The 21728-nt window shown below is 40.5% G+C and overlaps 2 protein-coding genes and 1 long non-coding RNA gene across 3 annotated transcripts in view; 2 read left to right on the top strand and 1 right to left on the bottom strand.

The window, feature by feature from the left end:
- sorbs1 (sorbin and SH3 domain containing 1) overlaps positions 1–10490 on the top strand; it is a 38812-nt gene extending 28322 nt beyond the window's left edge. Inside the window, exons 19-28 of the mRNA XM_074646784.1 lie at positions 101–271; positions 1199–1245; positions 2182–2296; positions 2519–2644; positions 2725–2919; positions 3119–3640; positions 4300–4395; positions 5872–6059; positions 6158–6264; positions 6567–10490. Coding sequence (XP_074502885.1) covers positions 101–271; positions 1199–1245; positions 2182–2296; positions 2519–2644; positions 2725–2919; positions 3119–3640; positions 4300–4395; positions 5872–6059; positions 6158–6264; positions 6567–6634 — 1635 coding nt within the window. The 3' untranslated portion in view covers positions 6635–10490. The remainder of the gene's footprint in view (positions 1–100; positions 272–1198; positions 1246–2181; positions 2297–2518; positions 2645–2724; positions 2920–3118; positions 3641–4299; positions 4396–5871; positions 6060–6157; positions 6265–6566) is intronic.
- Positions 83–13252, bottom strand: LOC141774265 (uncharacterized). Its single transcript, XR_012595288.1, has 3 exons — positions 13106–13252; positions 12980–13031; positions 83–223 (listed from the first exon to the last, which is right to left on the bottom strand). It is a non-coding gene; the product is annotated as an uncharacterized LOC141774265 (long non-coding RNA).
- pdlim1 (PDZ and LIM domain 1 (elfin)) lies at positions 12787–21701 on the top strand. The gene is made up of 7 exons (XM_074646787.1): positions 12787–13076; positions 15284–15435; positions 15907–15991; positions 17105–17289; positions 18873–19018; positions 19227–19344; positions 21052–21701. The coding sequence occupies exons 1-7, from the start codon at positions 12984–12986 to the stop codon at positions 21236–21238; spliced, it is 966 nt and encodes a 321-aa protein (XP_074502888.1). The 5' UTR covers positions 12787–12983; the 3' UTR covers positions 21239–21701.
- Positions 21702–21728: the final 27 nt, after the last annotated feature.

Below are 21728 nucleotides of genomic sequence, written 5' to 3'. Positions count from 1 at the left end.
ATATATTATACATAAAAAAAAGATAATGTGACATGAATAAAAGAGTAGAAGAAACCCATATCTGGAAGGGTACAAACAACTCAGTGTGGTTTCCTGGCAGAAAATCTTGGAGGAGCAGCGGCGGCTGAAGAGGGAACAGGAAGAGGCCGACACGGCGTCGAGACGACACACAGGCATTGTCCCAACGCACCACCAGTTCATCACCAACGAGCGCTTCGGAGACCTGCTTAACATCACAGATAACACGGAGAAGAGGAAATCAGGCGTAGAGGTACAATACAGGGCCGTGTCTTATCCTTCTGTAAGCAGGAAGAAAGACGGCAGATGGTTTGTCAGTTTGTGTGTGAGTCAGGCTGAAGGGGGGGGGGGTGTCAGCGGGGTTCCTGCATACACAGATGGCTTTCTCTTCTGGGTCAAAATTCAGAGGGTGAGAGCAGTGATAGGAGAAATATGAGCTGTTGAATTTATCACTGAATATCTCCAGTCGGCTTCACTTCCACAGCGCACACCGTTTATCTACACGTACACTAACGTCACTGGTATTAGTTGCACCCTTGTTGTGTTTACCAAGGTGTGCCTGCTCCCATGACAGGCCAGTCTCACAGTAAACAACCCCACCCCCCAGGACACGCTCCAGAGGACAAGTAACCCAGTCAGTCACAAGCACCTCATTCCTGTCATTACCAGAATATTAATGTTCAGACGGGGCACTGAAAGGACACCTCAGGCAGATTTACAGCTCACAACAACTTCCAGAAAAATAGTTTCCTAAATACACATGCATGACAAAGCCCAGAGGGTAAAGTAACTGTAGGAGCTATTTATTAGTTGTTAGTAGTTGTTTTACTAATAATAAGTCGTATTGCACCTGATTGAGAGCAAGAGAGGCAGTGACAGACATGATTTCTTTGTTGTTTGTTGGCTTTTTTTGTTGTTGTTGTTGTTTTTTTGATAAATGAATCATAAGAAACACAGACTGTTTTGCCTGTGTATACCACATACCCATGGTGCATCAGTGGCCCTTTGATTAAGTTTGATTTTTCTGACATAAGGCCACTACAGTATCCAAAAAGTGACAAAGCTGGAGTTGCACAAGGGTATTAATTTTCTGGATAGCTTTCACTCAGTACAATGTTTAGAATAATATGCATGTAGTTGTAGTCATGAAATAAGAGTTTCTTTTTTTATATCTACACAGAGAACTCCAGCCATGGCTCGCTTCGACTTCAGAGCAGAAACTCTAAAGTGAGTAATCTATCCATCTATTAACGAGTCTCAAAACATGTCGGGTTTGACCGTGTGAGATTCTAGAGGTGTTGATGATGCTGTTATATTGTGTCCAGCTTGCGTAGATTTACATGTGAGCAGACCGCATGTGTTATAACTTCTATCTAGTAGGTGGGGTAAGCAACTTCTGATAAAACGATGCCAAATCACAGGAAATTACTGTTTATCAGAATCAGAAATACTTTATTTATCCCCGGGGGGGAAATTGGGACGTTACAGTTGCTCTTATACAGTATATAAGCATAAAGAAATATAAGAAAAATAATAAGTAAAATGTAAATTATGTAAATAATGCTACAATATATAACACAATATATGTAGAGAAGTATAAATAAATAATAGGAAATGAGAAATATAAAGAATATGTACAAATATGTGCATCAAACACATACAATATATAACCACAGTGTAAATAAGTAAATACAAATTGCTGAGAAGTGGGATCTATTAAGTGTGTTATATATAAATGCAAGAATAGTATAAATGCACAGTACAAATGCAGTATTAATGGCAATTAGTATTGCACAGTTGAATTATTGTACAATTTATTGTACATTTTAATCAGTATTGCACATAAGAATAATAAGAAATTATGATGTAGTAGCTGTTGACAGATGAAATAAGTCCAGGGCCAGTCTATTGACTCAGAGAGTTGAAATGACTTCCTGTGGCGCTCTGTGGTGCATCTCGGTGGAATGAGCCTACTATTAGAATAGTATAATAATATTAACAGATTTACAAATTACCTTTTACTTGAATGTGAATAATATCCCAGATTATTCAGGCAGATTAACTATAAAGTGCTGTTAAACACAGCTCTGCATGAGATCGCTTCATTTTCATACAGTAAAATCCTTTCATTTCATGTAACTAATCTCTCTGGAACATTTCTAGGGAACTACCGTTTCAGAAGGGAGACATTGTCTACATTATTCGACAGGTGGATCAAAACTGGTATGAAGGGGAACATCATGGAAGAGTCGGCATTTTCCCTCAAAGTTACGTTGAGGTACGTATCTTGACTCGGTGATTACTCTTCCGAGGAGAGCAGCTAGGACAAGTTATTGAAATTATGTTTCTTTCAGTTTATCATTTACATTTTTTAATTTTTCCATAAATACATATTTAAGTAATAAAATTAGAAATGTTTTGCATGATCATTCTGCTGCACAGTGTGATTCAACTTGTATTTTCTTACTCAACCAGTTTTGTTATTTGTTGCCTCCTCCAGCTCCTTCCCCCCACAGAGAAAGCCCAGCCAAAGAAAATGGCCCCAGTACAGGTACTGGAATATGGAGAGGCCGTGGCCCGCTTCAACTTCAACGGTGACACAGTGGTGGAGATGTCCTTCAGAAAAGTATGGACTGGACTTTTGTTACTCATACTTCATTAATCCAAAGGAATTTTTAACAATACTTACGATATGTGTGTCTGCAGGGAGAGAGGATCACGCTGATTCGTAGAGTTGATGAAAACTGGTATGAAGGCAAAATCTCAGGCACCAACCGCCAAGGCATCTTCCCCGTCACCTACGTAGAGGTAAACAGACGACCCCGCGTCAAAAACGGGGTGGAGTATCTGGACCCTCCCGTCAGCCAGTCGCCACAACGCAGCACCAACGCTTCTCCTCAGGTAAGGAGAGTCAGTAGCCAAGAAGAGTTTTTATCACCACATCTGTGAATTTATAAATCCTCTTCTGTGTTCACCTTTGACACCCACCTTTTCATTTAATTATTTTTTTGCCCTGTGAATATCTCATCTTCCGTTTCCTTTTCTTTTCTTCCTCTCATCCCCTCTTTGCTTCCATCTCCTCCCACGTTCCTCTTAAAAGCTGTATCGTAATCGTCTGACCACCTCCCCGCTGCCCCTCCCTCGCTCCCCCCGCCGCTCCGTGTCCCCCGAGGTCCACGCCATCTCCTCTGAGTGGATCTCCCTGACTGTGGGAGGAGGGAGCCCTCCCGCCGCCCCCACCCCTCCCCTGCCGCCGCTGCCCACCGTGTCCTACCGCTGCGGCGAGTACCTGCCCCCGCCCTACTCTGCCAGCCCCGTGCCTCTCATCAGTGGCAGCCCGTACTGCGTCTCCCCCACGGCTTCGCCATCTGCCTCCCCTCTCCCCCCGCCTTACCCGCCCAGACCCAACTCAACCACTCCCTTCCTCACGTTCACCCCACCTCAGGGCGGGGACTTCCTGCTCTCCCCTCCCTCCCCACGTCTGTCACGCAGCGTGAGCCCCTGTGGAGGGCCGGTGCTGGAGGGATGGGTGAGGGGGGACAAGGAGTTGACAGAGGGGGACAGCACAGAGGGGGACAGGGGCCACGGAGCCCCGGGCAGCAGGATAAATAGCCCTGCAGAGGTATCTTCTGCATGGTGTGCGGTGTTGCATCTCAGGCTCACTCAGGAACGCGGGCTTCTGGCCACAGTTTGATTCCCTAAAATAGATGATTGATGAAGTACTGAAGCTGACATTTCTGTGTGGAAGACGTGACTAACCTTTAGATTTGAGCCCCGTCGATGAATTTGCTGGTTTAGTGGAAGCAGAATAAGTTCAAACTGGTCACATTGCTTAAAGCTGCAAGTCTGCATGTTGTTGTGTGTGCACTACTAACACACAAAGTGTTTTACAGTGTGAGTTTCAGATTTCCGAGCTGTAAAGGACTGTGAGAGCATTTCCAGGATTGATTTGAGAGCTCGAGTTTCTTTCTCTTCATAAAATCCAGCATTTGGTTGCATGTTGTTGTTGTTCCATGAAGAGGTGTGATGACTTGAATGCCGTCGGAGTTTGGAAGTTTATTTAGGACAGTGACATATTTATTAGTGAGTATTTTTAGGTTTCACATGTTGGCTTGTGTTTCAAAAGCTGCTGCGAGGTTGAAATTTCCACCTGAAGGGAAATGCAACCTTACTGTTGCTGAAGTATGATGGTATTTACAGCAGATGGAGACGTGGTGCAAGCTTTGGAGAAAGCTTTTGTTTTGTAAATATCCTTGCTGATTTGACATTTTTATGTTGCAGTTTGTGAAGAATGAGGCCGACCATCATGGACGGAGCTCCAGAAGCCCCGTGATGCTGTTCGACATCCAAGATAACAACAATGTTAACTCCTTTGCGGTAAGATGCTGCAGGGTTTTATTGGAGTAGATTTACAAAAAGTAATGTGTAGTTTGTTAAGTGGCTTCATCATCTGTTTAACTTTTTAACACATCACCTTCAAAGATCCATTTGACTCACATCATCTTTAACTCCCATTATGTCTTCTATATTTGTGTTGTATGTTAAATATGTGAGATATTTGAGGACTGCCCTCCATTAGAGGAGTAGTTCAACATTTTGGGGAAAGAAATATATTCACTTTCTTGCTGAAAGTTAAATGAGAAGATCAATATCACTCTCATGTTAGTCCGTTCTGTTTGAAGCTGGAGATAGTGGCTGGTTAGCTCAGCTTAGCAGAAAGACTGAGAGAAACAGCTTGTGTGGCTTTGTCTGAAGTTAATAAAATTCCCCCACCAGTGCATCTAAAGCTCACTAATTAACATAACGTGTTAACTGTTGTCTTGTTTGTTTAATCCGTACAAAAGGATCAGGTTAGGTACTGCACAACCGAACATGAAAGTAGCTAGAGGGGTCTTGTAGTGCCGGCATATAAAGGGCTTTAAATTTTAAAAAGGGATGTTGAAGAACCTGGTCAATAAGCAGGAGTAGAGGGAGGAGTGAGCGGAAGGGTTTTCAGTTGGTTGCAATCTGCAACCACACCACTAGATGCCTCCAAATCCTATATACTGTACCTTTAACAAAAAGTTTACTGAAAAAAAGGGCAAAAATGAAACCCTGGAAATTCAATAAAACCACATTTAAACTGGGGCAAAATAACACCAAACAAAAGAAAGCTGCATCCTCACAGCAAGCTGCCACAGTAATTAAATCTAGTGAGAAACTTTTAAAACGTTTTACATTTACAACATTGGCCACCACAGTTACATCACCAGGCAATCAGCAGACGCACCAGGAAGTCACTGCTCTCGGCCAAGAAACAGACCAGCAAATAACTCCCTGTAAAACTGCAAATTGTCATTTTTACACACAACACTGTTTCCCGTGTTTTCCGTCTTTATGCTAAGCTAAGCTGACTGGCTGCTGGCTTTATATTGAATGGAAAGATATGAGAGTGGAATCAATCTTCTCATCTATCTCTCAGCAAAAAAGCGAATAAGAGTACATTTACCCAAAACGTCAAACTATTTCTGCCTGTCAGCTCCCCTTTAATACTGCATGTTCATACTTAATATTATCCTGTAAAAAGTGAACTAATATTTCATGTTTCCTGTCTACATGCTCTCACTCTGGTGTCTTGCCTTTTCATGCCTCTCGTCCTGGGCTCCACCAACGTCTCCTCTGCTCTTTCTCCTGGCTTTTAACGGATCACTTCCTTTTCTGCCTTGCTACTTACTGGAACCGACTTCCTGTCTCGCCCTTCGTCCCCCTCCCCTCCCTCTCTAACTCCTCACCTCCTCCCCCCTCCTCAACTTCACCTCGGCCTCTTCCGGGACTCTCCGCTGTCTGTCTTTCTCTGACGACTTCACCTACTAGGAGGCAGTTTGTAATGAGATCTTGAATATAGCTGAGACCTCGGTGAGGTACTGCAGCACCCTGTCCCACCACCCTCATGACTCTGTCCATAGACTGCACCCCCACCCCAGTAAACAATCTCTCATCATTTCCCAGCAACCCCTGTCCCACAGCAGCAGCCCGGAGCCGAACCGTCTCAACTGTGGAATGTGAGTAGGAGCTGTGTTGCAGTTTCACATCTTAGTATTTCATTTTTCCTGATTAATTTTTAGCAAGTTTACCAGTTTATCCTCGTGTCCCGCTCCAGTTTCCAGGCTCTGTACAGTTACGTGCCGCAGAACGAAGACGAGCTGGAGTTGCAGGAGGGAGATCTCGTCAGCGTCATGGAGAAGTGCGATGACGGCTGGTTTGTTGGTATGTGCCTGCAGGCCTCCGGGATGCATTCCTCAGAGACACTGTCACACTCGCTGTGTCACATTAATCCATATAGGGTTTCTGCACAATGACAGCAAAGGACTGTACGCGTGCAATGTGCATGCTCAGAGCAGAAGTAGAGTCATTTTCACCATCACATCCTTCCATATAGGGTTTCTAAAGAGTGACAGCAGAGGATTGAGTGCAAAGGACTTAATTTTAGATATAGCTTAAATAGATTATTTTTGAATCATTTTACTTTCTTTTGCCTGATCCACGTTTCTCTTCCTTTTTCTCTGCAGGTACCTCAAAGAGGACGAAACAGTTTGGGACTTTCCCTGGGAATTACGTGAAGGAGGTGAAACTGTAAAGCTATCTAATCTGGCTGTAACACATGGTTGCCTGTCAAGCTTGGAAGTCATTACTATCGCGCATGGCTGTTGGTTAGCGTAGTCGTTTAGCCAGGCGAATCCATTTTGTCTGGGAAAGTGATCGGTTCGGCCTGAGGTATGTCAAACTGCACGGAGGGGAGGCGGAGACGGAGACAGCTCACTGCCCAAACCTCAGCATGGTGTACACCTTGACCACATTTCACACACTTCTTGACACGTCCGTCTTCACGAGTGGAATTTCCTCCCACAAAGTAGCTTTTATTGTACAGATAATAGCTTCCATCTTGTCCGTGTAATTTACAGTATAGACGTGTTCACGTAGCACCTCAGCGAGGAGGCCGGCAGCAGAGCAGTGTGTGGATTAAAGAGCGGATCTTATTACCTGAACGGGACTTGGGAGGATTCAGAGTGTATTTTTATGGGATGTGTGGTTGGAGCTGTTTGTCATGAGCTACCTTTCAGCACCAGAGGTGTTAATTATGATTAGTAATGATGATGCAAACCATGCGTTTGCTTCCAAAACAAAACCGTCAGTGTTTGGATCAACATTTAATATGGTGGTTCATTCAATTTTCCTCAGTTTATACTTGAGAGAATTACTTAAATTCAGAGCCCTTTTACTTTCTGTTACATGTTATGAATCATCATAAAGTCAGTATTTGAAGAACATCACAAAATTCACAACTCAGTGTAACCCGAAAGCTTTAGATACCGGTTCAGTATTGCCTTCATTTTCTATAACAACAGTTATTACGAAATCATGCAGATGGCGGGAAACACTAAAATGTTGACTTTAGCTTCTCGTTAGCAAACACAAGTACAGGACACTGTGTTGCATGTCTGATAAAAGTGAAAAGAAACCATGTATATGCACATCCTATATTTTCAGAATCTATTTATTTGTCCTTTTATACCTCTTCTGTTAAAATAGAAGTGTTTGCTGATGAACGATGACTGTAAGGTAGCTGGTGGTAGACGCCGCCTGGCTCCAGCGCAACCACAGGACAGGCGTGGTAGCACTTAACTTCCTGTTTGGCAGGACTGTCCCGAAATACCATTTTTGGGGCTTCGAAGCTTCGGGGAGAAATATTCGAAGATATTCGCGGAGCAGCGCGGCAGGCTGACATGTTCTTCTGCTGCACTACTGTATACAACACGCACCTCTACAAACAGCGATATCCGTCTGAGAGTAACTAATGATTATTAATAATGTTGTGGGATTATTCCTTATTTCATAGGCTATGTAGTGACTTTAGGAAACAAACTAAAAGCCGCTGAGAGGCTGAGGTCGGGCCCAGTTCGCTTGTCCGACGCGCTATCAAAATGATACACTGAGATTCAAAAAAGACGTTGAACAAAATCTTATTTAATGAAAATGATCAACTTATTATAACTTGCACAAAATCAGGACAATCAACAGCGATCAAAAGTAAATAGCGGTCAACTAAAAATACGGCGACCCACTCACCCTCTCTTCCCTCCGGCACCCAGGTGAACAGCTGATTATATTAACTATGAGTGTCGCCCACATCCATGTGACCCAAGTTTCCCAAATCATTGCGTTCACATGATAATAAATGATAATATCCCAAACATTAACTAATACCAATACCAAAATATATAAACCATCACAAACCTAATTAACATTAATACAAACATTACTCCTACAGGCTATTTTGGTGATTTATACATTCTTATTAAATACTTATATATATGAAAAAACAAAGCATTTGAATACTGATTTGGAGGTGGAATACCATGGCAACAGTCGAAGCTTCGAAGCATTCGGGTCAGCCCTACTGTTCGGTCATCTACGGAGATCCCATCTAACATGATAATAGTAGATTAATCACAAGAAGCTATTTAATGTTTTAAGTAAAGCCAACCAGGTGTCTTAGAAAATAATGATTTTTAAGAGCTTATTGAGATTTTAACCACGCCCTTACTGACGAGATTGTATGTTTTAGCCATGTAAATGTGTACAGAAAACTTTAAGAGGCCTTCCAAATATGGCTACGTATTTTCATATGGGATGACTACAACTTCAGTGGAATGATTTAAACAATAAAGTCAGCATTAGTACGGCATGAAATCGGAGCATGAAACACTCTCAATCTTCGCCACCCTTTAGCTTTGAAGCAAACAGAAGTGATGACAGGGTTAACTCCCTGATGGAAGATGGCTTTGAATTGTGGTATCAAAGCAATCAGAGCCGTCTCCCCGCGAGTACAGAGCTCCCAGATCCTGTAACAGACGCCACATGTCAGAGTAGATCCTCGACACACGCACAGATTGAAAGACGATAGCTATTGTTTTCCCATAGCTTGTGTTTTCATCAAATTCCTCGTTGTCATCAACCGCGGCACTGTGCTCATCCAGCCTTCGCAGAGCTGTCAAATAGTACTCGCAAATAATTCTCAGTGCTTGTTACGACCTGCTCGGACTGGCAGTAATTGCTGAGAAAGTCATTTAAAGTCAGTTTAGTTGATGCCAGGCAGTAGGTAGTGAACTCCTTTTCCCAATCATTTCTAATCAAATGGTGCCAGACTATCAGCGGGCCTTCCTTTTTTTTTAAGAATAACTCAAAATCAGAAACATAATGTGAAGTATTGAAAGATAAAACAGTAGCTCTCACTTAGATCTAAACGTGTATGTTTACTATATCTTTGTTGTTTGAATGTGTTAGCTACAGTTGTGCAGTGATGATAAACATTGACCTAATGGTTTGAAGCTGTATGTGGCTGCCACATGAAGTGATATATGACGTTTAATAATTGACATTAATTTAACACAATTCAGTAGCAATCAGTGTTTCATCCTCTCCGACGTTTGCGGCCGTTTCTTCTTCTTTTTTTTGCCAACATCAGCAAAGGAATGTTTTCTACAGATAATACACTGCATTATGGGTTTGCCTGTATAGCACTGATATAATATTCAGGTATTTTGCTACACCACAAAAGTATGTTTTCCCCTCCACTGCTGGCTAAACATTGTTGTTCCTGTGTAACTGCAGCTCCGCTTGAATGTGCTGATGAGGTTGGGAGTCTGTTGACCTCCTGCAGGCTTTTCAAAAGGAGCTCAAACATGATGGACAAATAATCATTTAGTCATAATAATATAACACAACACTAGATTGTTTCTGTGCTCCATCACAGGATGTATGAATGTATGATTATATGAATGTGGCACACATAATATGTAAAAAAAAAAATGTTCATCTTGAATGAACATGCAGACTATTGAGCAGCATGGCACAAGAAGAAGGATTGTAAATATGTAAAATATAAAATAGACTGCGAGCGATGGGAGCGTCAGATGGAGCTCTCTGTCACTCGCAGCGGTTTATTATTTACCTGAAGGATTAAGCACAGAGTGGAGCGTTACTGAGCACAGGAAAGTTTAACGCATATGAACATTACGCTGCCATTTGTGACCATCATAATTCCTTATGTTAAATGCAAAATTGTGCCTCATTTTCATTTATTGTTGTTGTTTTTTTGGGGGGGGGTTATCACTGAAATGTATCCATGACATATTTAATGTAACCATGGTTTCCCCATTAGTCCTACTAGTCTCTGTGATGGGAGAACATTTTACTAAGAACTTGTCAGTTACTGTACAAGTACCTTAAAGTGTGACACGATGCTTTAACGTAATGATTAATAATCATAAGAATGGACTAAGTTTGATGATGAGACGCACAACCTGCAACAGGTTTGGTTTGTTTGCTTCAATTTTGCAGTGCTGTTACATTGACAATATTAAAATAAAAGATACTATATACACTGCTGTGACTTCGGTATTATGCAATATTTAATAAACCGTTTAAACCATTTTGGTGTGTTAACCTGTTTTGATTTGTGGCTGAGTGAGAGCAGAGGTAGAACTGTTTGGAAATGTTAATGGAGTCTTAAAGTCTAAGTTTAAAGGTTTATAAGCAAGTAAACATGTTTTTTCTCTGCGGCTGTGTGATCATGCAAATTCATGTGAGCTAAAGGTGAAACTTTTGCTCTCTAAGTTGCTGATTATCTAATTTTTTTTAATGTAGTACATCATTTCCTGGGATAATTATTGAAATTGATGCTAAAGGGGTGAAATAAAAAATTTCAATAAAATTACATAGTTATGGTCCACTTATTTTGGCTGCTCTGAGATGCCTATAAAGCAACAGTATGATCTCATTATGATGTTGACAGATGTGTTTGTACAGGCCTAACAGTCAGGAGCAGATGGACTTTTCACTTGACTAAAAGGCTTCACTTTTTAAAGCCCTTACAGACTTCTCTGGCATGCTGCTGAGGATGCATGTAAACCCCACAAGAAAGGACGTATTTCATTGGGTCAGTCTGTCTGCCCCGAGGTTTTTCTTTTCTCTCTACTTTCAGCAGAGATCCTCTGGCAGGAATTCAAGTTTTGGGAGCGGCACATTCCACATCCTGGGATTTAGCTCTACCATAAATGGTAAGCTTGCTTATAACACGGTGACGTACCGGCAGGCCGACATCCCTAAAACAAACACTAAAGCTCATCTGAGAGCAGACAAACATGAGGAGGCATCACTCCGCTCTGATTTCAGAGAAGTTTCATTGAGGCGAGCATTATTTAATTGTTGTTACTTCAGATTCACTACAATTATTTCACGTTTTTGAGTGGTTGGTGTGTGTTTTGTCTAGCTTGCTGTTTTAGCTCAGGTTTAACAAATCAACTCTAAATTCACCAATTTATTCAACCACAAACCCCACAACATTATTATACAAACTGGATCCTGGAGGCAAGAAGGTGCAAAAACAGTTTAGATTGGAGTTGATGTGCCATTGTTGCTCCGGATATACATGGGCTTTTAAGTGAGTGCTAACACACAGGAGTCCTCACAAAAAAATAATGACCTCAGCAAAAGGGCCCTCTTGGATGCCTCTATGGTAGAAAAAAGTGCCCTTTCAGTGAAGAAAATGTGATATAGTGCCCTTCCAGTGGAGAAATCGTGATAAAGTGCCCTTCCAGTGGAGAAAACATGATAAAGTGCCCTCTAGGGTGCCCTTCCAGTGGAGAAAATGTGATAAAGTGCCCTCTAGGATGCCCTCCCAGTGGAGAAATCGTGATAAAGTGCCATTCCAGTGGAGAAAACATGATAAAGTGCCCTCTTGGATGCCATTCCAGTGGAGAAAACATGATAAAGTGCCCTCTAGGGTGCCCTCCCAGTGGAGAAATCGTGATAAAGTGCCATTCCAGTGGAGAAAACATGATAAAGTGCCCTCTTGGATGCCATTCCAGTGGAGAAAACATGATAAAGTAGCTTCAAGGGTGCCCTTCCAGTGGAGAAATCGTGATAAAGTGCCCTCTAGGATGCCCATCCAGTGGAGAAATCATGATAAAGTATCCTCTAGGGGGGTCTTCCAGTGGAGAAAAGATGATACAGTATCCTCTTGGGTGCCCTTCCAGTAGAGAAAACATGATGCAGTGTCCTCTAGGGGGGCCTTCCAGTGGAGAAATCATGATAAAGTGTCCTCTAGGGTGCCCTTCCAGTGGACAAAAACATGATAAAGTGTCCTCAAGGGTGCCCTTCCAGTGGAGAAATCGTGATAAAGCCCCCTCTAGGGGAGCCTTCCAGTGGAGAAAATGTGATAAAGTGCCCCTCCAGTGGAGAAATCGTGATAAAGTGTCCTCTTGGGTTCCCTTCCAGTGGAGAAATCGTGATAAAGTGTCCTCTTGGGTTCCCTTCCAGTGGAGGAATCGTGATAAAGTGCCCTCTAGGATAGCCTTAAAATTGAGAAAACATGATTTAGTGTCATATAGGCAGCTGGTGCCCCTTTAATTTGTTTGGCCCCTCAGACAGCCTGAGTCCGCCACTGGTGTCTATGTTTATTGTATTGAGGGAACATGTTACCCAGTGCAACTAATTTATGTGTTTAGAGGATTAAGCTTTAATTGGGCTTTTTTATACATATTAGTAGTAATCAATTCATTGTTGTTTTTTTGGTCTTTTAAAGAAAAAATATAGTAAGCCTATAGCTACCCTGGGTCCTATTGTTACTTCACTACTATGACAAAAATCACCTTTAAGCTTGGTCAGAGTGATCCATCGTCTCAAATACACGATCTTTGTTCGCTCACTTAATCAGCGAGGAAACTTCAGCATGTATTTGTCGGTAGAGAGAGTAACCTGGGTGTAACTGTAACCTGAAGGTCCTCCCACTGAGCCTGTCTCAACCTCACACTATCGATCACTACACATGTCATCTGCTGCTGTAGGAAGTGAACTGGTGGTGTGAGACAGATCTCTATAAACCCAGTCTACTCTGTTAATATAAACCAACAATAGTTACCGCGATGCCTCTCCGGGTAGTGGTGCAGGGTCCTGGTCCCTGGGGCTTCAGGCTGGTTGGGGGAAAAGACTTCGAGCAGCCGCTGACTATCTCCCGGGTAAGTGTTGACTTGTTTCAGCTGCTTACCTTGTAATTCAGAGTAACCACACCTGGAGCTTTCACCTCTCATTGTTTCCTCTCGACTTCACTGAGAAGTTAGATAGTTAACGTCAGCTAGCTCAACCAACGGCTAACGTCCCAACGGCTAACGTTCCTTCACTTAACTGACATAACTTTAATTTAAACGGTTGCTAACGTTCCTTCACTTAACTGACATAACTGTAATTTAAACGGTTGCTAACGTTCCTTCAGTTAACTGACATAACTGTAATTTAACGGTCAGCTAACGTTCCTTCAGTTAACTGACATAACTGTAATTTAACGGTCGCTAACGGTTGCTATTGTTACAGTGTCGGTATGTTGAAGCTATTTTTAGCTACTGATTGTTACTAATGTTTTACTTTCAGTCTCTTTATATATATTTAATGTTAGCTACATTTCCCTCTTTCAGTTCTGTTCTTAGAGATGTCTTTTTGTTGGTGGTGAACTGTGTTATTTTTTTGTTTATGTGACTGCAAATAACTGTACTGTAAACCTGTAAAGTGTACAAACAAAACATTAAAGTTTATTTATATTATAACCTAGCTCATCTCATAGGACAGGCTTAGAGTCAATGTGCTTCAAATTAATAATAATAATACAAAAACCCTACAAAGATCATACATGAGGAAATATATAAGATAAGATATAGATAAAATAAGAAGGTATTATATAAATATTAATATATACACAAGAAAAAACATATGTAATGAATATAAACATATATATGATAAAAAAACATATAAGATAAGAAGGTATTATAAATATAAATATATATAAGGTAAGTAGGTATTATAAATATAAACATATATAAGATTAATAAAAACATAAGATAAGAAGGTATTATAAATATAAACATAAGATAAGAAGGTATTATAAATCTAAATATATATAAGATAAAAAAAAACATGATAAAAAGGTATTAAATATAAACATAAGGTAAGAAGGTATTGTAAATATAAACATATATAAGATAAAAACAAGATAATAAGGTATTATAAATACAAACATATATAAGATAAAAAACACAAGATAAGAAGGTATTATATATATATATATATATATATATATATATATATATATATATATATATATAAACATAAGATAAAAAAATTGTTTTATATATATATATAAAAACATAAGATTAAAAGGTGTGTTTTTATATATATATATATATATATATATATATATATATAAACAATATATATATTATATGTTTTTTATATATATTTAAGATAAGAAGGTATTATAGTCAAATTGGATTGATATGAGAAGGTATTATTATTATTATTTTATTATTATTTTATTATCATTATTAATAAAAAGGGAAAAATGGTAATACTAATTCTAAAAATAAATCTAAAAAGTTTTACCCGTTTATGTTTTTATTCTGCTTTTAAAAGAAGACACTGTTGTAGCTGACCTTAGTTCATGTCGCAGAGAATTACAGAGAGAAGGGCTACGGGGTTAAACCAAACATTAGTTGAAATATACCAGTATTTAATCATGTCTGCAGACTTTCTGATATACTGTGGCTGTCATATTTGATCTATTTTAGTCCTGACCTCAAATTAAAAGCATAATATGGAGGGGTAACATCACCTGAGCCCCTCTTTGACTAAGCCGACAGCTCTTTGCAGCCCATTTACAACAGCATGGTGTACATCATCATACATGTTTTACAGTGTGACAGTAATGAATCAGAATATGACCCTCCACTGTGTACTTTGCCTGAGTGGCGGCTGCTGTTCCTGTTGTAAATGTTGTTACAGTGGTCGCTCCACTCCACCCATGGAAAAGTGATCAGGAATTCCTGCACTCTGCCAGAGTCTCTCTCTCTCTCTCTGCTTCAGGCTGTTATCTTCGATTAGACTGTCTGCCCTCCAGGCAGCTCTCTGACTGAAAACACAAACACAAACTCACAAAAACACAAACTCTCTGCAAGAGTGTTTACTGTAAATAATGAAATGTGTGTGAAGGTCCTTGAAGGTCAGAGTTAAACAATGCAGCAGAAGGATTAAGGTCTGATTAGAAAAGAAGCTGTCAGACACTTATAAGTTATTTCAGTTTTGCCTCTACGGGTGTCAAATACCTTATAATACAAAGCTCACATGTTGTCAAAAAAAAAGCTTCTGTGTCTTATCAGTTATTCCTGCTGTGTTGTAGGTCACCCCTGGGAGTAAAGCTGCCCAGGCCAACCTGTGTATTGGAGACATGCTCTTGGCTATCGAAGGAGAGCCGACGGAGAGCATGACTCACCTGGAAGCGCAGAACAAGATCAAGGGGTGCATAGAGGAGATGGTGCTCTCCATAGACAGGTAGGATGTAGCAGCAGTCTGATCTGCGTAGCCACAGGCCTGAAAAACTCTGAGTAATATGAGACGGCTCAGCTGCAATCCAGGTGCTCGGGAAGTGACTGACTGGGTGTTTACTCAAGGACAAGTCTCTCTTTTGTTCTACTGAAATCTTTAGTTTGAGAAGTGTATGTATGCTAAGCTATGTTGTAATCCTGTGTTAGGTCAATGCATGACAACTTTTGTGGAAGTGGATGAACTCAAGTAGCGGGGATGTTGAAATTCACTCAACAGGCAGGTTGAAGCAAATATGTTTGTTCAAATTAAGAGGGAATGTGTTGAATGCAGGGTGGGGTAAACATACCTGTAAGGGGTCTGTTGCGTTCAAAGACACTGCCATAATATCGTATTTCAGTACAGCAGCTAGGCAGATATGTGTATGAATATTTTGTGATGATATTGATGAAGGCGTCTTGTCCTTCCTCTGTTCTGCAGATCAGAAAGTAAAATGTGGTCGCCGCTCTCATCTGAGGAAGGGAGGACACATCCGTACAAGATGAATCTTGCATCAGAGCCGAAGGTGTGTGTGTGTGTGTGTGTGTGTGTCTGCGGTCTCAACATCAGAGCTTTTAAAATTACTTTCCAGCTCTCTCATTTAGCTTGAAATCTGGACTTATTACAGGTAGTCATACAGTGTCTGGAAGCCTGCACGTTCCTTTCCCACCGCACCCACAAAGCCTTGTGGGCTGGATTTTTTTCTTTATACTGCCAACGATGAAGTCATTGTTTACTTCCCAACAGGAGGTTTCCTAGGAGACGGTAGTTTATCAGCCAAGCTCTGACGCAAGCCTCTGTTCCTCAGTTCCTGCCCGCTGACTGGAAAGTTGCGGCCAAAGTGTGAATTCATGTAGGAAGCGGTGTGTGCTGTGTTTCACAGGTCACAGATGTTGTGCATTTTTCTCACAAACACGTGTTTCAAGCGCTTGTCTGGAGTCTGTCACTTTGATGTCTCTTCACCGTTTTATTGCTTTAAAACCATTGCTTCGTACTTTCTAGTGTTTCTGTGTGTACGTTTACATCTCACAAAGAGACTCTGGGGTATTTCTGCAGTTTAATTGTCAGATGCTTGAAGCATGAGCTATATTTGGAGGCATTTCCGTGATCCCACTGAGAAGCATGAGCTAGATTTGGTGGTATTTCATGTGCCTACTTTCATGGCGTGCCAGTGGCATGACGTGTTCGTCTTTTAAAGGCCGTCAGCTATAATTAAGTCGGAATCCATAGTCATACATTATCCCGCTAAATTATGTGTGACTTTGAGTCAAACTAGAAGCAGCAGTTGAACACGCAAATAAGACGCAAATAAAGGCTGTTTTGACGTTTTCAGTTGAACAATATTTTCAAGTTTTCAAAGTGTGCAGTTGCACCATTAGTGAATTCATTGTTGGAAACACTTGAGGTTGGGTGTTTTCAGATATTGAGTAATATTCCTAACTATCAGCTGCATGTTTGTACTTGTGCAAGCTTGTACATTTCTTTTTAAAAATTACAGTTCATCTGAAGGCGTCAAAAGTTTGCACTACGAGTGTTGCATGTTTCAGACAGTTATTTAACAGATCTCTGCACTCACTAACTTTTTGCTTGGTTACTCACAAAAAGCTTCAACGTTACAATTTTCCATTAATTTTTTCAGGAGGTGAAACATATAGGCTCGACCCACAACAGGAGTGCTCTGCCGTTCGCTGGTTTTGGCCCCAAAGTTGTGACCAACCAGTACAACAGTCCCTCTGGTCTCTACTCTTCAGAGAACATCAAGGACTTCAACTCGGCTGTGGACGAAGTTAAAACCATCGCTTCAGCTAATGAGCCCAGCAACAAGTAAGAGGACACCAAGTGGTCCAAGTTGAGACTGGATTCCAAAGCAAATGATGGACTTAATCAAAAAAGTAAAAGCATTGCTTGAGTTTTATAAGCGTCAGTCAGTCAGTGGGCAACCTCCGGGTCTGAGAGGTCAGCAGGGGGCGACTCCTCTGGTTGCCAAAAGAAGTCTGATTGTATAGAAGTCTATGAGAAAATGAGCCTACTTCTCACTTGATTTATTACCTCAGTAAACATTGTAAACATGAGTTTACGGTCTCAATCGCGAGTTTCAAGTCTTCTTCAATACAGCATGATGTTCATTTAGAGTCAAATAGACCATAAAGCAGGGGATGCTTTAGGGCGTGGCTACCTTGTGATTGACAGGTCGCTACCACTGCGTTGTCCGGTCTGTTAAAGTTAAAAGTGCTATTGATAACATTCAGCCACTAGATGTCGCATTCTCCCTCCCCCGTTCCATTGCATTTACTTCACAACAAGTCGTTGCTAGGCACTTACCGTCAATCTCAGTGGTGACCCAGAGATACCACGTGATATCAACGTCGTTTTACTATTGGCTCACAAGCCTTGTTAGAAGTGGGATCCGAACGTCGGATATCTTCCGCAGAGATTAAAAACAAACCTTAATTTTAGACCCGCCAACATTTTTAAAATGATAAATCATCATAATTTTTTTTGAAGTGTATGTATATTGTATGTACATTTGCCACCAACATCTACAGGTTGCTTTGTTAGCTGTATTGTCAAATATGTATTTTATGTTGTCGCATGTGACAGAGTGTGCATACTCTATGGTTCTTACTCAGCTCTGTTTCCCCTCTACTTACTCTACCATCCAAAGTGTGTCTATAATATACCATCACCTGTAAATCAGAAGAGCAGGTCAAAGTGAAATGACAGGCTCCGCTGCCCTTGATGTTGCTTGCATGCTTTAGCTTAATGTTCCAAGTCACACGCTTCGTATTGATGTTTTACTTACAGCGTGTTTCACAGTCCATTTAGTTGAAACAACCCACAGCAGATTTATCTACCGTGCTATTAAGTGTGATCAAAGAGCTCCAATGTTTCATCTGAAAAGAAGGAACCACAATGCATCTAAGAATCAATTGTTGTATTGATTGACAGCCCAAAGGTCGCTGTTTGGTCGGCTTCTAACTGCTGCAGTCAGTTGATTCTCAGTGATTAGTTTGCTCAGCAGAAATTGAGTTTGATGAATGCGGCTCCCAGCAGGCTGGGTGGGTGATACATGTCTTTACAAGTCATAGTAATGTGGATACGATGAGGTATTCACTCAGCTACCGTCAAATACATTTAGGAAATTGTACCACCTAATGCCGCCTTTAAGACCAAGAAAAGGTGATATAATGCAATATTAAACAGTATCACAATACAGTATTAAGAAAAACAAAATTCTAGATAATATTGGAAAGTCTTAGATCTGGAAGATACAAAAAAGAGCAACGGTTTTATGATCTCTTTTATCTTTTATAATCATGCTCTTTATGTAAAGACAGAATGTTTTTAACATTTCTGCATCCTGTGGCTCCTGCAGACATTTTGAAATGTACACATTTGCTTTGCAGAGCTCCGTCAGATCCATCGCAGACGGGCAAGCGGGCGGTTACAGAGGACTCCGAGGTTTACAAGATGCTGCAGGAGAACCAGGAGTCTGATGAACCTCCTCGACAGTCGGCTTCATTCAACATGCTTCAGGAGATCCTCGAGACGGGTACGGGTACCTGCTTATTACGCACAGCTTTAGGTTACACAATTATCTGTCATTTTTAATTAGAATACAGATTTCTTTGGGTGGTCTGGCTTTTGTTCCTGATGATTCGTTGCTTAAAATGACAATCCTAATGAAAAGAAGCATTCTAGATGAGTGTAGAACCAGTGAAACCTCAAAGTTCATTAAGATTGTTCATATCTGTGTGTAGGTGACCCTGATAAACCATCAGGGTTCAGGAGTGTGAAACCACCCGCGACAAAGATTGGATCATCAGTGGGGAACACAGACAAGTTACCCTCCTGTGACAAATGTGGATCCGGGATTGTGTGAGTATTTTATGATTCCTCTCAGTACTGTTTTATAGACGAGCACGGAGGAAGTGTATCGGAGCCATTTATGGCCCAGATTCACTGATACGTGCTGTTATTCTTGCTCAGTGTTTTAACACTAAAAACTTCCTCATTGTGACTAAGTGCTGTGATGCAACAAAGAGTCTGAATGTCTCTGTGTGGAGTTTGTCTCCACCTTGTGGCTGAAGACCCATACGAAGTCTTGTTGCAGCTGTTGCCTTGAAATTTGCTGCTGTGAAATTTCCCTCAAAACTATATTCTATAGATTTTTACTTCATTTGAGTTTACTTTATTGTTTTTGATTCAATATCCATTCAAATCTGTGTTGTTACTTTTGACATGTTTTTCAGCAGACTGCACGATGAGGGCTTTTGCTCACGTCTAGTTAAAATCCACTTACAGACATAGGGGTTAATTATGCGCCCAGACGTTTTCAATTGGAGCTGCAACTATTAATCAATTAGTCGTCAAATATTAAATTAATCAGCAACTATTTTGATAATCGTTTTGAGTAATTTTTTAAGAAGGAAAAAGTCAAAATTCTCTGATTCCAGCTTCTTAAATGTGAATATTTTCTGGTTTCTTTACTCTATGACAGTAAACTGAATATTTTTTAGTTGTGGACAAAACAAGACATTTGAGGACGTCATCTTGGGCTTTGGGAAACACTGATTGTCATTTTTTGACATTTTAATAAACCAAACAACTAATCGATTAATCAAGAAAATAATCGACACATTAATCAACAATGAAAATAATCGCTTGTTACAGCCCTACTCTCATAGGATTGTTTCAAAGTTGTTGTTGTTTTTTTTTAGAGATTTGAAATATAAGATAATATGTTACAAAATATTAACTATTATGTCTTCTTTTATATATTTTGTCTTTTGAAATACTGCTACAATATAATCATTTCATTTCAAAATGATTCAAGATTTGGCCATTTTGAAAGTTAGGAAAATTAACCTAATTGTTACATCTTGAACTGTTTGCATAAATTGCATGAAATGTCTGTAGTAGCAAGAAAAATTAAATGAATGGTTCAGGTATTGACTTTCTCTTTATACAGAATACTCACTATTATGCCAAATTCACACCAGATCAGTGGCGAAGTGCAGCCAGAGAGGAGTACCCACAGCCAATCAGTAAACAGATCCTGTGACTCCTGTGACATGTTGACCTGTGTTACAAAGAATTTCTTCCTGCCTGAAACACATGAACACGCCTCCCGGCTGCAGAGAAATGTATCTATTGCGCCGCTGCCTGGGGTGAATTCGGCGTTAACTTGCATAGTTAGCAGTATATGAGAATCAGAATGGCTTGGACGTTTGTTGCATCTCTGTCTCTCCCTTGTTTCCTGACATTTACTGACACAAAGTCTGTCGGTAATAAAGGCATGAAAATGCCAAAACATTTAAGATATAAGGGGAAATGTATGTGGAAACCCTGTTCCCAGAAGAGTGGAGGCTGTTAAAGCAGCAGATATTTTGGAATGAGATGTTCAGTCATCATATATCGGTGTAATGTTCTGCTGTCCAAATAGTTCTGGCCATGTAGCTTAGCTCCTAACCTTTTAAGGTGATCATACCATAGAAAACTGATCCAAATTAGTGTCTGTATAAACTACATACTGTTGTGTTAATCAAGTTAAATGTAATCTGTGTATCTCTTCTTCTTCTTCAGGGGGATGGTGGTAAAGCTTAGGGACAAGTTCCGTCACCCCGAATGCTACACCTGTACAGACTGCGACGTCAACCTAAAACAGAAGGGACATTTCTTTGTGGAGGAGCAGATTTATTGTGAGAAGCACGCACGCGAGCGAGTGACTCCGCCTGAGGGCTACGACGTGGTCACCGTCTTCCCCAAGTAGAGCGCTCGCTGAGCTCCGCCTCGGGACTGCACGCCACTATAGGACACCATGACATAATCCAAGACGTTCCAACATTTAGCACAGGACTATAAAAAAGGTCTCCTCTCGCATTACGAGTCAGTACAGTCACTGGTAGGCAGGACAGTAAAGAACTACATCTTTGAAAATGTTGATTTGCACATTGACTTTGGCATCTACGAAAGGAAAATATGAGATGGCATTAATTTATCTCCTTAAAAAAAAAAAATTCCATTTGAATGACAGCCACTGTGTTTAAATAATGTCTTTATACATGTTCAGTATGTTCTGTTGAATCATGGAAACAATGGAAAGCCACACTTGTTCACCCCAAGACATGTTTTCTACAGTTTTATTAAATAAATAAACTACTTTTATGCAGAAGAAACAGCTCAAAAAAACATTTGAAAACCATTACCAAATAAATATTTTTAGCTTAAACCAATTGTGTTGTCTTGCTAAATCATTGATT

Source organism: Sebastes fasciatus, chromosome 9 (assembly GCF_043250625.1).
Source record: "Sebastes fasciatus isolate fSebFas1 chromosome 9, fSebFas1.pri, whole genome shotgun sequence".
NCBI classification, from domain to species: domain Eukaryota; kingdom Metazoa; phylum Chordata; class Actinopteri; order Perciformes; family Sebastidae; genus Sebastes; species Sebastes fasciatus.
This window is presented reverse-complemented; position numbering and strand designations above follow the sequence as displayed.

Bases quoted from the DNA above. Each gene is read 5' to 3' on its own strand.
- pdlim1 (XM_074646787.1), top strand. From the start codon at position 12,984: ATGCCTCTCCGGGTAGTGGTGCAGGGTCCTGGTCCCTGGGGCTTCAGG. The intron at 15,992-17,104 runs GTGTGTGTGTGT...TAATTTTTTCAG, and splicing joins ATCTTGCATCAGAGCCGAAG to GAGGTGAAACATATAGGCTC. The intron at 17,290-18,872 runs GTAAGAGGACAC...TTTGCTTTGCAG, and splicing joins GCTAATGAGCCCAGCAACAA to AGCTCCGTCAGATCCATCGC.